The 17,633-nt window shown below is 45.9% G+C and overlaps 1 protein-coding gene across 1 annotated transcript in view; it reads right to left on the reverse strand.

The window, feature by feature from the left end:
• CBL (Cbl proto-oncogene) overlaps positions 1-14,238 on the reverse strand; it is a 46,403-nt gene extending 32,165 nt beyond the window's left edge. Inside the window, exons 1-2 of the mRNA XM_072884455.1 lie at positions 13,870-14,238; positions 5,671-5,918 (exon numbers count right to left, since the gene is read on the reverse strand). Coding sequence (XP_072740556.1) covers positions 5,671-5,918; positions 13,870-14,016 — 395 coding nt within the window. The 5' untranslated portion in view covers positions 14,017-14,238. The remainder of the gene's footprint in view (positions 1-5,670; positions 5,919-13,869) is intronic.
• Positions 14,239-17,633: the final 3,395 nt, after the last annotated feature.

Raw genomic sequence — 17,633 nt, forward strand, 5'->3', positions numbered from 1 at the left:
TTCCCCCAAGTCATTCTTCATGCATTTCCTTCCCTTTAGAGATATGCATGGTCACTTCCAGTAGACATTAAATATTGGTAGCTTTTTCCTGTGTAAATTAGTAAGTCTTCACATTTGAAGCTAGAGAAGAATATGAAATCCTGCTGAGCCAGCATCCCATAAGGCTATTGTCAGAAAGACAACAGTTAAATATGGACTAGCTTCCCAAACCTTTTTTGCAACTCCATGTTATACGGAAAAGGTTTATGATATTCCCTGCCTAACCCCATTTTCTCCTCTACAGATATGTTAGTTTTGTTAACAGTTTGTTTTCCATAGTATGCAAGCTGAACTAGTAAAATAACTTGTGCTATTTTCTAAACATCCAGTTCACATCCTGAGTAATTACTTCTCTTCAGCCTTTCACCTAACCCCCACCCTCCAGCTTACATAACTGCATTCCCATGTGGAAACATTTGCAATGGTCTGATTTTATTTAGAAAATAAATTTTCTGAATTTTCCCTCACAATAGACTGTTTTAACATAAGCAGTAAACTTGATTCATTGGTGAAAAACGACTCTTCAGCCTAATTCATCCTTTCCCAAGTAAAAGACAATTCCTATCCCTGTTTACTGATCAGCAAGCTATTTTTATGTCCTGCCATGTGAAGTATAATCTATTTACACAACTGCAAAAAAGCTGCTGCAGTGAGTAATTTATGTAGTGGGGAAAGCTGACAAATGACAGCTCCTCTGTGCAAGTAAGAGGTCTGGAGAAGTAAAAGCTTTCTGCAATAGAAACAAAAAATATTCCAACATAACCACTGAGCCTCTAAATTAAACTGTAATCAAGAGCTTAGGCAAGTTCAGCATGTTTAGAGTAGTTGTGGCATTAGCATTAATGGCACTATCAATCAATGGAACCATCACACTGCAGGAAAAAAAAAAAAGTATGTTTAACCAGTTTTTGTTACCACTAGTTAAAAAGTAAACTCAAGAAATTCACAATATTTACAGGGTCAGAGAAGTCACATATTTACCACTGTAAGCAGCACAGCAAGCTACTCTGTGCTAAACAGGTGTACCTTTCTCCTTTGCATATAGACCTGGTAGGTACCCTCTACAGAATTTCTTTTATTGCACTGTTTCAGCTATATAGGCTACAAACTTCACCTTTAAGTGGGGTTTTTTGTTTTCTTTTTAAAACTTCAAGTGGCAAGTCTTAAAATGCCTTTTGCATTAGAAAGCATTGTGGACCTATAAAGAAGAGGAATCAACAGCTTTGGAAACATGTATAGCCTCAAGAATACCTGCTAATTACTGCAGCACAGCCAACCAATTTTTGAATGACTTACCTTTAGTTTACTGCAAGCATTACACAAAATATCCAGAACGATTAACCCTTGAGATACTACTTGATTCCAATATCAAAGCCTGCAGATGTTACCATTTTATTTTACCAGATCCCCAAATATGTAATTTGTTTTAGGAGACCAACCTACCTATTAGCAAGGACAAGCCAAATAAACTCCTAAGCTGTCAAAACTCAGAGGAGCAATATAGTATCTCCACTAAAAAAACCACACATACTCAGAAGTCACCAGGTTGAATCCGATCTACTTGCTAAAACTTAGTCTTTAAACAGTAACTAGAAGTTACCACATGTACTTATTACTCAGGAAGTGCATACATAGCTTTAAAAGCACCCTCAACAGCATTAATTTTTAAACAGATATGGAAGTGAGCTAAAGCAGAATTTAAACAGCATCTTGAAAGGTCTACTAACAAAATAAGTGAGGTCTCTTCACAAAAATCGCAGTATGAGTTTATGCAAATGAGTAACAATTTCATCTGAATGACTATACATCAAATGCACAGTGTTAGAGATGCAAAACGGCCGTTACAGTCCTAAGAAAAGAAAGGAAGCCATTGAGTGTTCATAGCATTGGACTTCATGCTAACTGTGGTGTTAGCCACAACAGGAGGATGCTTTCAGCATGCTGACGGTTAAGGTATGACATAGGAGAGCTGCACTCACTTTTAACAGCTAGCTAGGCTGCAACTAGTTTAAAACTGAAGGAACAAACACCCACATCCGTAAGTAAGCACAGCGAGTGTTTACACAAGCTTTTTCTAACCCTGTTCTCAGCACCTCTGCTTCTCTACCGTAGTTTGAAAGGCAGAGAATACATCAATGTGTGTGTTCTCCTTACACACACACACCTTTAAACGTCCAATATGCAACTGCAATCTTATTTTGTATTACTGGATTTTAAACTGCCTGCCTTACAGCAAACACCAAATAGCATCCGTATTATACTCCCACACAGCCTACTCTGAACACATACACAACACAGTGTACCAAACCACTCAACGCTAGATGACACGCATCTTGCGGCTATTACAAACTCTCAAAGCAGCACAAGCAGCTACAAGACATGGTGCTTTCCGCAGCTGTGCTCCAATTCTGCCTTAGTCCACCTTGGAGGAACATGCTGGAGAATCTCGAAAATATTTGAGAGGAAATACACAAAGAGCAATTTAGAAATAGTAAAAACAGAGGGTTGATGCTGAAGTGATCAAGACAATGCTGATCCTACAATCTAAGAGAGACTTCAGTCATTTCTAATTACTGGTCTGTTTGCTAGTAGCAAACACCTGCACAGCTTTCATGCTAGTTATGCAAATGTCAAAATAGTGCATTTGCTCTATATCAGGAGACATTTGGGGGAGGACAATAAGAGCATACACAACAGGAAACAAAATGAATGCTAAATCTGGAAGACAGGAAGAAAGAAGCTTCAAGGACAACAGGAAAAAAGTCAGAAAAAGTCAAGACAAAACGATAATTCAGTACACACAGTACAGATTGGATTTTGAAGGCATGTTTTCAAAACACTGCAGACTAACATTAGCTGCAAACTTGCACGAGATCAAGAGCAAAACAGATTTTTTTTATATATACATATGTATACACACACACTGCCATGAGTACATTTCCAGTGAATACCAGATTCAGGTTATATTTGCTTGCTTTACAGTCTGCTGACAAGCTTTCCAGAAAGCTTCCTTCACACTTTGAATATATGAATTCATTAATTCTTACAAAAGAAAACATTAATATTTTTCTTCAAATCCTAACAAGGTGAGAAAATGTTAAGTTTATTCACCTTAAATTATTATATACCCTTTAAATCTAAAGGTGCATTTATAGTAAAAATTCATTTAACTAAATTTCAGATAAAACAAATAGCACTTAAAGCGATCAGGTTCCAAAAGCTCACACAACCACGAAGTCTGATGCTGGAAGTGCAGCATTTAACAGAATCCCTAGCTGAACCAAAAGTGCCATTCTTTGTGCAGGTATCTCTTGAACTGGTATACAAATCACATGCACTGACTAACCTCTTTCTTTTCTATGACAAATAAGAGAATTGAGAAAGTTACCATGCTCATTACCAGCACCAGGAAAAGGGTGTCTGATATTTCCCCTTTATGACAAAACAGTAACTGCTGTTTCCTGGGCTGAGTGAAAATCAAAGGAAGATGTAATGAGACTAGCCGGGATGTGATTCTGCTTTTACGCTTATGTTTACAAGTGTCACCACAGTTGCTTCCCTGGGAAGCTGTTTATTCATAAATGGTACAATTAGCAATTCCACAAAGACCCCCATCACCTCTGTGAGAAAACAAGCCTCTGCTGGAATCCTGTTTCTGAAGTTCACATCTATCGATTTGGATTTCCCCCGCCCCCTTTTGTCAATTAGTTTGACTAGGATGATTAACTCTCTGGAATTATTTCTCTTTGCTTCTCTCTGAAAAAACAAGGGACTGGAGGTGAGATGTTGGACTTATGATTCACATAGCTATCTATCATTTACTCACCAGATGTTCCATATTTATGACGGACAGATCATAATACACACACAGTTAACCAGAAAAAAATATCACAGATAAATTCTAAAGGGTTTCATATACCCTTTTCGCCTATTTCTGGAGGCAATAGTAAGTGTTCTAGAAAATAACATCAACTCTATTACACAGGAGCAACACGCAAAACCATTTTCAAGATAAAAGTTACTTAAAATATTTTAAGAGCAACCCACTGCACTGTAAAAATCACTCACAGTCTTGAATGATAATCCATGTTGTTAATATCTCAAAGGATGATATAAGAAAATGACCAGTTCTAGCAGAAGACCCAGAGATTAATTTTAATCAGTTTAATCAATTTATTCACAGTAAGAAGTGCTTGACATACTGTGGCTCATTTTGTTCTGAGTGAAGGCTAAAAAAATTGCAATTTTCCATTAAATATCATCTTATATGCAAAACATACCAGGCTAATGAACTCTTTTCTCCCCATGTGTGTTATATCCATTATCTTCTACAACACTTTTTGAAAATTCCAGCTAGCAGCATCTCCCAAAAGCTACTTCTCACCTGCTACAAGCCAATTGTGCCTATACTAACCACAGTCTCCTAAGGCCAGGGGGGGACAAGTGGATAATGTTACATCTAACTTTTGAGTTTACACATTACCTTGAACCCAATTCCTGAAGGCCTCATACAGATAACTAAACTTTTAAAAGAAGCAAGTGTACCACATGAAGATGCCATATTTACACTCCCCAAACCCTGTCTCAAACAGACTCTTAAGAGTAAGTCTTATCTCACAAAGAAATTATGCTAAACAACAATCCAGAAAGAAACTTAAATTTCTTAATTCATTCTTCAACGCTGTCTGTGAAAAATAAAACAGCATTAACAATGCCTTCTGGAGCCACTATCATAGTCTTTTGTTGGAGTTCAGTATTATAGAATATGCTACATAGATAAAAAACTTTAGAAAGAATAAACTTTTCCAGAGCTTTATCCTACTCTTAAATCACCTCGGCTCTCCTTTCCTTAAAGCTGCATGAAGGGAAGCAGCACCTTTTCAGGTACAGTACAGTGCTCATCAAATTCATGCTATTTTGTTCAAGAGAGCCTTATATTCAGACACAATTGCAGTTTCTACCTCCATCTATCCTTTCTAGTAAGTGCTGTTCACCTTGAAGATGTCCCTTCTCAGCTATGCCTTCTGAACAAAATGAGAGAAGAGTTCACAAGTGTGGCACCCTGATTTACCTTAAATATGAAGTTTCCAATGTATGAAAGTTATGGGGTTTTAGTAAGATGTTTTACTCCCATAAAACAAGGTTACTTTCTTCTCACCTCCGGAAATACTGGACAGTTGCTGTTTCCAGAAAAAGGAAAAGTTCTGTAAAGCCTAAAGACCAGTCACAACAAGTTTTAGTCTGGATGACTGTTTTGCTACGTAACATATTCTACTGTTTCCTAAAATTGCCAGAAACGTCATTCCAAACCTTATCATCCTCTCTCACAAGGCATCCTCTATGTGAGAATGCAAAGGACTGCAAAACCTTTTCACAGCAGACTTTATTGTTTATATTAACCTAGCATACCTGAACTACACAACTAAGGCTATACTGGCTCTGAACACTTACTCTGCTCTCAGACTTCAATATACCCAAGTATAGTTTACTTAAAACTCTACACTTACTTACATCTCCTCAAAGCCTGTTTTCATGTACAGACAACATATCAACCAGCAGACATTTGTTCAAGCTCTTGTTCACTAAAGCAAATTTATATCATAAATGTTTTAAAGCATTTCTCCCCATTACCTAGGTTGAGAGTTCTCCTCATACATCCGCTCTTTCCCTTCCTTGAAAAGGCTGATGGTCTGCTTGGTTTTCTTCATCAAGTTCTCCATGAACACACGGAAATACTCGTTTTCTCCTAGGGTCTCCATCTTCCCCTCATAGCGTGATAGGATGGTTCGCAGATGCTGGTAGGTATCAGGTAGCAGATCTAGGATATAGGGCGGGCTATTCTTCAACGCCAGTTTTGGGTTCTGACACAAACGCACCACCTATGGTTAATGAAGAAAATACCATTTTGAAAACTTAAAAATAGCAAGTAGTGATCAGTTACTTAAACACAGTGCAGTGTTACTTACAAACACAACACACTGAAACATTCACTCTCAAATCGCATTTGTTGCTGAAGTCCAGATAGGGAGCCCAGCCACCACAAAAGAATCGAGTTTATGGACTGAAGTGCATGTGGACTGACAAAACTCCCAACATACATATGATTATATTTCATGAGGTTGCATTTCACCTCAAGTGCATTTTCAAAAACAAAATTCAAGAAAATTCAATATGGACTTTGTAAATGGCAAAGATGTAACTTACCGCATACGTGTCTAATACTTTCTGCCACATTTCAAACTGAACGTGCCCATAGGCAGAACTTTACCTGTCTAGCTGCCCTGATTTTGGCTGCAGAAGTGACTTTTCACACCAAGCCATATATTTGGGACAAATATGCCCACAGAGGAAGTTCCACTGCTACAGATATGGCTGATGCCAGTAAGTGTTCCCAGGCTGAAAGTGTTTTGAAGGTAAACAGTGCTAGAAGAATCTCCTTTTCTTCCTCCTTGAATACATACAAGAACTAAGAGGAACAGTAGCTTTTGTGGGTAATGACAACCATCAAGAAAAAGAATGCAAAGGAATTTTTCTGTGCAAGAATGAGAAATAAGCTGTAGCACAATAGATACAGTAAGAGGAGCCTGGGTTAAAGTTTAGCTCGCAAGAACTTGGGTCCCCAGTTATGCATCAACTTTGCTTCTAACTTCTGTTAGACAAATCTCATAGCAAAATTAGTTTCTTCACAATAATTTCCTGTGGGTTTGGTTTGTTGTTTTTTTTTTTTTTTTTAATAACAACACATCCACAGTGACACTAGTAATTAGATTAAAAGGTTATTAGATGACCTCAACCTGTCTTCTGCTTGGCATACAACTAAACATCTAATTTTTCTTCCTTCCAAGCCACATGTTCTCTATTTTTTTTAGCAGCGAGATCACATATTCTCAAAGTTACAAACCTGAATTTATCAACCCAAATTTTTTCCATCTACAGTGAATTTATTGGATCATCAATAAAATAATTTTAGGCACTTACTTTTGCATTATGTAGTTAAGGCACAACTAACAAGTAGAATATTCCTGTTCAGAGCTCACAAGCAATACAGCTGTTATACCTGTACACAAACAAATCAGGATGCAAGCTGAACTTAATATAGATCTTTAACATACAGGAACATAGAGCTTACGTGCCAAAAGCTCATGAAAATAAGTTTATGTGATAGGGGAGGATAAAGTAAGCCACTTCACCATCTACCATAGGCAAAATTTTCCATTATCTAGACTGACAGAATGATAGGGAGAGATAATGGCAAAGCAGCAATTTGAAAAATTAGTGATGCACTTTCAGTTATGAAAAGGGCTGAAACTCTAGAGTTGCAAGGCCAGTATCAGATGAAGTTTACAAGCTAAGAACTAGCAGCTGGTATAGTCTTACCGCTGTCTTGCTGGCTAACAGCTTCTAGCTTCTGTTATTTACATCAAACTTGAGAGGAAGGCTGGTACAAAATGTAGCTACAGTTTCCTAAAGTTGTTCACTACAATTAATGTTATCTGACTGCTTAATACCAAGCACATGAACGAGGTCTAAAGTAGTGACATGGCCAGGTATAAGGGTATTACAGGTATCAAACAATGTAGCGCTGCAGAACGCAAAGCTTAAGGGAAGCAGATAGGAAAAGGTAAAGGAACAATCTAACATCCTTTTGCAGTACATCATTTCCACAAAATCTTGTGAAACCTTCAAGAGGAATCGACTAGTTCCCTACAACGCATACTTAAATACCTACTTTCCTTAAACACTTAAAAGCTGATAGTAAACAAAATAATTTATTCTGAAAGAGTGCTTTAGCATTTAACTTTGCCATTCGGGGCATATGCAAAAAGCAACCTTGTCGAGTTAAGTGACATCTCCAGTTATATCTGACTTACAGTAGTGCCTCTAATAAGAGCTGACTGAGAAAGACTCGATTTCAGTGAAGAGAAAGGCACCCAGTGTATCAAGCCTCAAACAGAAAAATCTGTCTGCCATTAAAAGAATTACATGCCTAAAAAAGCCTCTGCAAGAATACATGGAAAAAAACTACCCAAATTTTCCCTCCATTTTGAGGAGGCTGCCAAGAATTAGGAGGTCTAGAGAAGGAGATGGATGGTCAGACAACTGACTTTTCCAATTGATTCTGATGCCTCAACTGCTGCTTCCTTGGAGCCTGTGAACGTTGTACAATGAACCATATCAATGAATTGAGTCAACACGTTTGTCCCCTGAATAAAGCTAGTTTCACTATGCAGCATGAATAGGTTCTAAATATGCTCCTCAGACACAGCTAAATTGAGCTATGGGTAGCAAAATCTTTTCCTCAGCAGAAATTGTTTATTACACAGTGGGTTTAAAACCTTAATAAAAACAGTCAGCTCCTATGAGGAAGCCACATTAAGCAAGCATACAAGTCAGAGTATGCACTTCTCTCAGTCATCTGTAATAGAAAACAGTTTGACTGTTACCCCCTGAAAATATCCAGCCATAGAAGAAGCAGACCCACTGTGTTTCAGTAATGTAACAAACTTGACTATCAATTAGAAAAATTTCCCCACAGCAGAAGCAAGTTGTGCAAACCACTCATTCTCATAGCCTCTATAAAACGTTTCCCAAGTAATTGACTTGTAAAGATACCTCAAATAGTTAACAGAAAGGCCAAAACCGCTGTGATTTTTATTACCAAATGAGCTTCTTTATTTACCAAGAAGACCAAAATTAGCCAAGATAAGCATTTAAACAAAGCTACATAACTAGGAACTGCTGCCTCTTGAGCGAACTTGGTCATTTTATAACACAGCAGCAACAAAACCAGTTGCATTTTGCTTGTTTCTCTACATGTGCACTTGCAGCATCGTGACAACATCAAAAGGAATGTTCCCAGCCCTGTGAACAGCCGCCCCTCAGCGAGCTAGCTACTCTGCCTTCCACAGGGACCAGCATCGTGGAAGAAAATTGAGGAAAAAAGGAGCAAATATTTTCGATTAGGTGTAATGGCAACAAACACAAGCAATCCACGTTTTTAAACTACCATCCAAACTCATCCAAGTTTGCGTGACTTCTGCTTTGTTCTCTCAGGAACAAGCCTTTTACAGAGACATGTTTGGGTTTTTAGAAATACCAATAATGCATTTTAAGCTTAGCACGAAGATTCCAAGAGGTTGGCCTGTGAAGAACCCTAAAATTGACTTCACTGATTTTCATTTTCCGAACTCAACAGGAGAAAATAATCAAAAAACAGTTTCCCCCCTCAGTTTTGAAGAAAGAATCTGTTATCTATTCATTCAAGGAAAAAAAATCTCATATAGATTTTCTAGGCCTGGAACTGAGTCTTTCCCCTCAAGATTCTGCAGCTTGCCTTGACTGATCTCTGGATTTAAAGTATTTCTCTTCAGTACTGCTCCATTAGACTTACACAAAGAAAGGAACTGGGTAACTAGCGTAGGAAAGCAGTGACACTATACACAAAGTGCTGTCACAGGCACTATGTATAGATAACCTGAGAAACACAGCAAGAACCATGAGGTTTTTTTTAAATACTGCAGTCAGGTCACATAGTTGGATTAGGTACGTGTTAGTAGAAGCGAGGAAGAAGCATTCAGGATAAATGAGATACCTAAGCAAATGCACTCATTTAACAACACACACTATTTGTTAGGAAGGGCAGAGAGTGCTGCTTAACAGAGGACACAAGCCTATACAAATTGTGGCCCCTCAAGGCAGACTCACCAGCTGCCACACTAGCAGGCTGTTTCCTCCAATACGCCCTGAATCCCCCTCTCAGCTTCCTGTCTACCCGTCCCATCCTCTTAGCTCATTACTTTCCCCATTTTGCTCATCCCCTGGCCTACCCACAAAAAAGCTAGTGCCAGCCCGTTTGCTGCAGCCATTGATACGGCACCCCATTTCTTGTTCTGGCAGAAGGTCCCCGGCACAGACAGCACCTCCCTGCTTGCCTCAGATGGGGGACAGCGTCACAGAGTTCCAGGCCTGACAAGCCCCCAGGCACTACTGTGCCAGATACCAGTTTTTCCCTTCCAGCTCAGACCCCTTCAGCACAGTTCTGAAAAGCCATGGTTCCTTCCTTCCTTCAACAGCTAAATAGCTAACTTCTATATTGAAATCACATCTCATTTCATCTTAAGTCAACAGCAGAAGAAAACCTACTCAAAGTTCTCTTATCTTCTGCCGAATTTGTATTTGGCCTTTCTTCTACTTACGATGAAGGTGACCTACAGTGGCATTTCTCTATATCAGTTTTAGAAACTGAATGGCATCAGTACACTGTTTAGAGAAGCTTTATCTCAAAGTTCATCTTCCTCCTCCATGTCTTACTACGTGTACTCTACCATTCTTCTGCTACGTCCTCTTATGCCTCATCCCAAGCGGTTCGTGACTACACCACTTATTCTTCAAATACCATCCACAGCAATGAACTCTAGTGGTCTGCATTATCTGCTGCCCAAATCACATTTGCAAAAACTGATTTGTAATCTCATCTTTTTGTGTAAAAAATACAAATCGTTTTCACCAGCCAATACATCATGTGTTTTCCTATACTAAGCATTGCTTTATTTGCTAAAGACAGTGATAAGATGAGCAAGCATGATAAAACCAAATTAACAGCAATTCCTCCCACTTGAACCAATCTATACACTTTACTTGGTTCAAGACACTGTAAGGTAATTACTATGTTGCTTACTGTGCTATTCGTCACTGCAAGCTTGCAGGCTCACAAGACATCTGACAACATGTTCAGCTTCCAAAGACACATTTAACCTCTACTCCGTAGATAAACACATAAACGTCACCTAATTCAGCTGAAGGTGAACATCCTGCTGCACAGTGATGAAAAGGGCTATTTTATGTCCATACTATATGTGACCACATGCAACTGTAGGAGGAATGGTTAGTACTGACAAAAATTAGAACTTCAAGTGAAAGAATGTGAAAGACAGAAATACGTCAGGCAGCTTATGGAGAATATTATGGGGAAAATATTTGGACAAGAATCAACTTGCATAGGAAATTCATCAGTGACATCCAAAAACAGAGATGCGTTAATGCTTTGACAACACCACCTAATTATGCAGGCTAACGAATCAGGTCATGAATGTACTGTACCCACACAGATACAGCACACATTTCTGAAAGGCAAACGCATCATCTATTAAACATGCACACAAGTATATTTTTTTATTTGCACCTGTAATTTCATTTACTTGGCCCAGAAAACTAACCCATTTTCAACACCTTCCATTCATTTAGCCCTTCTCACCACTAGTTTCATGACCACTGTGTTTGCCTGGCAATTTGCTACACTACTAAAAAGATTTTTAATTCAGATGTGTTCTCAGAAGTGCGCATAAGTACAACTACAGTCTAACTGAAAACCAAAAGGCTTTTCACAGCCAAATCTTTCCTCCTGTACAAATCAGACTGAACAACTAACTTTTTAAGACTTTAAAAATTAAGCCTATACTTAAGAGCTTTCAGATGCTGCTTACGAGCAAAGCTGTGAAGTCAGTGCACGTTTAAAAGAGGTTACTTTAACTTGTGACAAATAACAGTAGCCTTGGCTTTTCTGTCGGTGGTATCATGGTGAAGAGGGTATACAGCCAAAGGTCTGAAGCTGTGAAAGTATCCCCCCGGAAAAAAACATCCCACTGCAATTCAAAATGCCAAGGTAACCAAAGTTTTTTTTCACGCCAGCCTTCTCATTTGAAGAGACCGGGTTATGAGGTCAAACACAGGCTGACATTCACATCTATGTCACATGCACAAGAATGAAGATGTGCATTCTTACAAGTTGTATCTGCGAGTTAAACTTATTTCTAAGAGGATCACGTTTCCACCCTCAAACTACCTTTCCCACATTAGCACTTATGCTTGCCCTCCATGTTTGTAAGAGAGCCACTGGCACTTCTCAAAAGACTTTTTTCTTTATCCCAATCTCTCTCTGTAGAAGGTGATCAAAGCTCATCACGAGCACAGCAAGGCACAACTATAAAACATGTCTTTTGTTGAGCCAGCCAACACAAAGTGATTTCTTGGCATGAACATCATTTAATATGTCTTTAAAAAAGTAATCTACTCTGCCTGCTTTAGCATTTACTGCAGGAGATTCAGACGCTGCATGCATAAACAATGCAGGGAAAAGAGAAAGAAAAGTTGAAATGCATAAGCCTACAGGGCAATTGGATGAGGTATGCCCATCAGCCCTGCTTGCTCTACTCCCAGAGGGGAAGAAGGTGTTGAGGTGACACTCCCCAAGGACTGCAGGCAACTTTGGCAATGCTCTTACCCTGCACTACTTTTAGGGCCCTGAACCCAGCATTATAAAATGCACTGCACATTTCAGACTCCATGTCAAGCCTAGCCTCAATTCTCAGAGCTGAACAGTAATAACATCGGAAGCCCAATCAAAATCCCAGGAAAAATGTTAGAAGATTTTTATTTTATGTCCGATTCTGGATGCCTATGCTCACTTACTAGGTCATTCTATGAATAGCGCTAGCATCCACTAACAACTCACCAGGATTTCTTAAAACAATAGATTTACCAACACACCTAGCCAGGCTAGTAAATCAATTGCCATACCCAATCATACCACCAGGCGAAAAGGTCTGGTGTCCTGCCCCCAGTAATAGCCATTTCCTAGCATTTTAAAAGGTGGAGGAGGGGAGAGTCTTAATGACCCCAGAGCACAGTGCCCCGCATAAAGGCATAGGACTGGAAGATGGCCCTTCCAATTCCCACACCACAGCTTTTTGTCGTTTAACATTAGATTTCATAGTCCTTATCTTTGTGTAACTACATGCATTTATTACAGAGGGTTTTATTCAGACTTTTATGGCTTTTACTAGGCTCCCAGTTTTAAGGAAAAGGCTTTGGGCTGAGCTCAGTAACATGTCCCTGTTCATTCAGAAAAGAATAATCTGACTGCCACAAAGCAGGTGCTCAGCCTCACCATCCAGCATCCACACACCAGGCTCTATCACAGGCCGAGGCTCACCTTCAGACAAGCAAATCCTAGATTCCTCTCTCGTTCAGTTATACACAGGCAGGACCGACTGCTGACACCAGCAGGATGCACCTGCAGCTCCCCACCAGGCCCTACCCATATCCAGCCTCTCCCCACACCCGCGCCACCAGTGCCCACCCCAGCGCCTACAAGAATACGATGGTACAAATTCCAGATCCTCTTGAGCAGGTCGGCATCCTCCACTCCCGATCTTCCCCTCTTTCTCCGACCTGTTCCCCCCACAGCCCTGCACACAGCTCATCCCTTGCAGAGCTGCTGTTCTCCCTCCACATCTTCCAGTCTTCGCGTCCCACTCCCATCCGTCCTGCCTCTGGCCTCTCCTCCACCGCACGCCTCTCCACCAGCCCCCGCATCCTCCCCCCCAAAGCGTTGCACCCTACCCTGCGCCCATACAGCTCTCCCCCCCGCCCCCAAACATTTCACCCCAGCCCCACCCCGAGCCATAGAGCTCTCTCTCCCACCACCAACCCTTCAAAACCCTGCAGCTCCACGCTTACCCTACCCCACAGAGCCCCCTCTGTCCCCAGAGCCACCCCATCGCCCCAAACTCTTCAGCCCAGCCCTATCCCAACTCCGCACTGCCCTATCTGCCCTACCTCTCTCTGCTCTGCACCAACACCCACCCCGCCTCCCCAAGCGCTTCAGCCTAGCCCCCCCGCCCCCCACAGGCCCTCTACCCAGCCCGAAGCCCTTTGCCCCAGGCCCACCTCAACCCACAGGGCCCGCTTCCGCCCCTGCCCGACCCCCCGGAGCCGCCCCACAGCCCTCCCCGCCTGCCCAGGGCGGCCCGACGCCCCCGCCAGGCCCACCTTGTCCATGAGCTTCCAGCACTTCTCCACCATCTTCTTGTCCACGGCGCCGGGCTGGTGCGGGCCCAGGTGGTGGTGGTGCGGCTGGAAGGCGTCCTTCATGAGCCCGATCAGCCCCCCAGGGCCCTTCTTCAGCGGCGCCGACATGAGGGCGGCGCGGGGGCGGGGGGCGGCCGCGAGCGCGCCCACACCCGCGCCCGGCCCGTCGCCCCCGTTCGGCACCGGGCCGCGGCCCTGCAGGGCAACGGGGCGTGGGGGCGCTCCCGCGGGCCGGGCCGGGCCGGGCCGAGCAGGGCCGGGCCGGGCAGGGCAGGCGGCGGCAGCGGGAGCCGCGGGCGGTGGCGGCGGCAGCAGCGGGGGCGCCCGGCTCTAGCGCCGCTCCGCCCTCTGCCCCGGCCACGCCGCGCGCCGATTGGTGGGCCGCCCCCCAGCGCGCCCGGGACCGCCCCCTCCGCCGGGGAGGAGCCGGCGCCGATTGGGCGGCGTCCACGCCCGGGGGGGGGAGAGGGGCGAGCGGCGGCCCGGCCGCGAGGCCCCGCCCTGCCGCCGTGGGGCAGGCGCACGGCGGCGGCGAGGGCGGTGCGGCGGCCATGTTTGGTGCGGGCGGGCGGGGCGCGGGCCGGGGCGGGGCGGGGTCGCCATGGGAACGGCGAGGGCCGCGCCCGGCGCCCGGGCCGCGGTGCTCCGGTCCCGCCGCCCCCGGGGCGCGGAGCGCGGCGGGATAGACCCGGGCCCGGCGGCGGTTCCCTTCCCCGGGCAGGCTGCGCCGGTTTCGGAGGTTGCAAAACAGGATCGTTTCCCCTTTCCAGCAGCCGGGTTCCCTTTTCTTCGAATGGCCGACGTCCAGCCCGAAAACGGGGAAGCGGCCCCGGGAGCCGCGCCGCGCCCCTGCCGGGCGGCCTCCGCCCCCGTCCCCCGTCCCCCGCGGCAGCTGGCGCTAGCGGGCCCCGCCGCCCTCCGCACCGGGTTGGCGAAACGTCCTCGCCCTGAAAGGCTTCACTCGCCCCGGCCGTGGGAAACCAGGAGCCGGCCCCCAGCCCGCTCGGGCCGCGGCGCCGCGCCGTCGGCGGGCAGCGGGCGGGAAGGGGGCCGAGCCCGGCCCGGGGCGGAGACAGCACCCCAAACGTCAGCCCTCGGCAGCAGGGCTGCCAGCCACCGCTGCAGAGAAACCGACCCCAACCCGCTCCGGCGCGACCGGGACCGCAGCCCCGAGGATGCAGGACGGAGGATGCAGGACGGAGGATGCAGCAGCACTGGCCCTGCTGCGGGAGCACGGCCCTCTCCCGCGGCACAGCTCCCCTGCGCTGCTGGGGCTGCGCTCAGCGGCGGACGCCGAGCAGGAGCGAAGCCAGGCGCAGGGAGCTGAACCAACATCTCCTCTCCTTCGCAGGGGGGGAATGGCCACAGCTAGTAGCGCTGCGGTGCGGTTGGAAGGCACCTGGCTGCTGTTGGTGTCTTCGAGGCGTCTCCCTCTGCAAAGGCAGGGGAAGGAAAAGCCCTCTGGAGCTGCTATCCCCATTACCTGCAGCCCGGCTCCAACAGGTCCCCGGGGGCGGGAGCACACATGGACCGGGGCGGGGGGGTGAGAGCAGACAGAAAAACAGGAAGAGAAAAGGAGACCAGGGAGCAGGTCAATCTTTTGAAAGAGCTGATGAGACCAAACCTTCAGAAATTATGACATGGGCTTGAAAGTAAATCCAGTTCTGTTTCTTCGCTGCCTTCAGATCCTCTTTTCAACCTCCTTTCCCAGGCAGAACACTTCCTGTGCAAAAAAACAGCTGAGGCTGGTACGGCACAGCATCAGTCTTGCAGCACAGGCTTCAAGAAGAAAAAAGACAAAACAAAACTGTAAATGCTGCGGTTTGGCCAGCCTCACTTTGGGGAGTGTGAGCGTCCAGAGACTGGGCTCAGGCCTGGAGGTTGGACAGCACAGCCTCAGCCTCTGGGGAGCTGGGGTCCACACTGGAGATGAACCCCACAACAGAGCTCACCCCTTTGCTTCCCCTGCAGCACCCATGAACCCACTCTCACACGGAAGCCGGGACCCCTGGGGCGCCAGGTGTGCAAAGCCACAGCAGCATGGAAAAGCCACTGCCCTGGTACACCATCTGCCACAGGAGGGACGTACCAAGCTCTACTGCTGCTGCTCAGCCCCTGCCAGCCTGGGGCATGGCCACAGGGCTCTGTGCTCAGGCTGCGGTGCTGCCAACAGTGAGTCCATGTATGCTGTCCCTCTCCTCCCATCCCTGCCCTGGCTGTGCACGCACATTATACATCAGCCTGCTTGTGTCATGGCAAAGGACTGCGCTGCCCCACACCACCCCAGCTCCAGCGCTGCTTTCTTCCACGAGTCTCTGCCCAAGACCAGGGCAGTCTGTTGGCTGATGGCTCGTGATGAGTTCCTGCATAGCACATGGCTCGATGAGCTGTGGCATCAGATGAGCAGGACAGTGGGAAGCAACATGCAGCACTAGATATAGCAAGGGAGCCCTGCATAGGTTGGCTATAAAACTCTCTGTCTTGATTTTACCGCCTTTGGTAAAGCTTGGTAAACATTTCTGGGACAGGCAGCTCCTTGTCTGGCTTTAATTACCTGGGCAAATTTTGCTAAGGATTATATTGACCTCAAATATGTCAACATTTATTGAGGCTGTGTTCCTGAGGCTTTTCCCATTAGATGCTAATGGATTCTGGCTAATAGTCAAGCCGGATTGACCACCGGAGGGTGCCCTGGCCAGCTCCAGGATACCACAAGCATCTGGGGAGAGGGCTGGGGAGGGTTAGACCAGCTTTGTGGAGCCAAATATAAAAATCACCATGGCTCCAATCCAAAGAGATCAGGGAACACGCTTGAGCAATTGCATTCCTAACTATCTGCTTCTCTGGGCATGATTCACTCCCAGTCGTGGCTGTATTTACGTGCGAGACTTCAAGCAAAGGTTGCTTCCTCTTGGGATTGTTCCCTCCCAGCGGAAAAGAGGAGTCCAGCACCCCTCTGCAGGGCTTCCATTTGCTTCTGTCCCTCGGGCCCCTGCCAGGGCCGAGGCCGAGCTTAACACAGTGGTCACTCACCACCACTGCGCCAGAAAGCCACGTCACACTGGTTGTTTTAAATCGCTTCCCTCCAGCCCGGTGGTTGGCAGCCGAGAGTGTGTCCAGGTGCCTGGGTGCCTCTGGCCGCCCGCATGCAACTCATGTGTGGTGGTGGGTCAAAGCAGTGTCTAGGTCCCTTGCTGGTCATGCCAGCCAAGGCTGAGCATAAGCGTGTGCTCCCCTTTCCTTCTGTGCCCCACACTGCCTGCCAGCCAGCCAGCTGCCAGGCCCACGCACGCACTGATGCCCCTCTGATTGCTCAGCTCTACGTGGCTGGGCAGTGGTTTCAGATGTGTGTGCATGGGTGTGCACAAGGTGCATGCCAGCTTCCGTGCCTGCACATCTGCACAGGGGAACACCCCCACCGTCATCCCTGGCCCAGGCCCACCTCCCCTGGCTCTCTACACCCAGCCTGCCGCCCTGCCAGCTCCTCCAAGAGGACCGCGTGTCCCTGCCGGGTGTCCCGGGGTTGCCCTGGCAGCAGATGGCCCTGCAGCCTCCCCATGCACCAGCTCCCTGCTCCCGCTGCCTGCCAGGCTCCTGCTGCCCTGCCCATGCAACGAGGTCTGCGCCCTACTGAAGAACTGCAGTGCACCCAGGAATCACCCGCTCACTCCCAGGTGTTTGGGGTTAATCACATCCCAAGCAGAAACAGCTGTTTAAAATCCTCT

Source organism: Ciconia boyciana, chromosome 20 (assembly GCF_034638445.1).
Source record: "Ciconia boyciana chromosome 20, ASM3463844v1, whole genome shotgun sequence".
NCBI classification, from domain to species: domain Eukaryota; kingdom Metazoa; phylum Chordata; class Aves; order Ciconiiformes; family Ciconiidae; genus Ciconia; species Ciconia boyciana.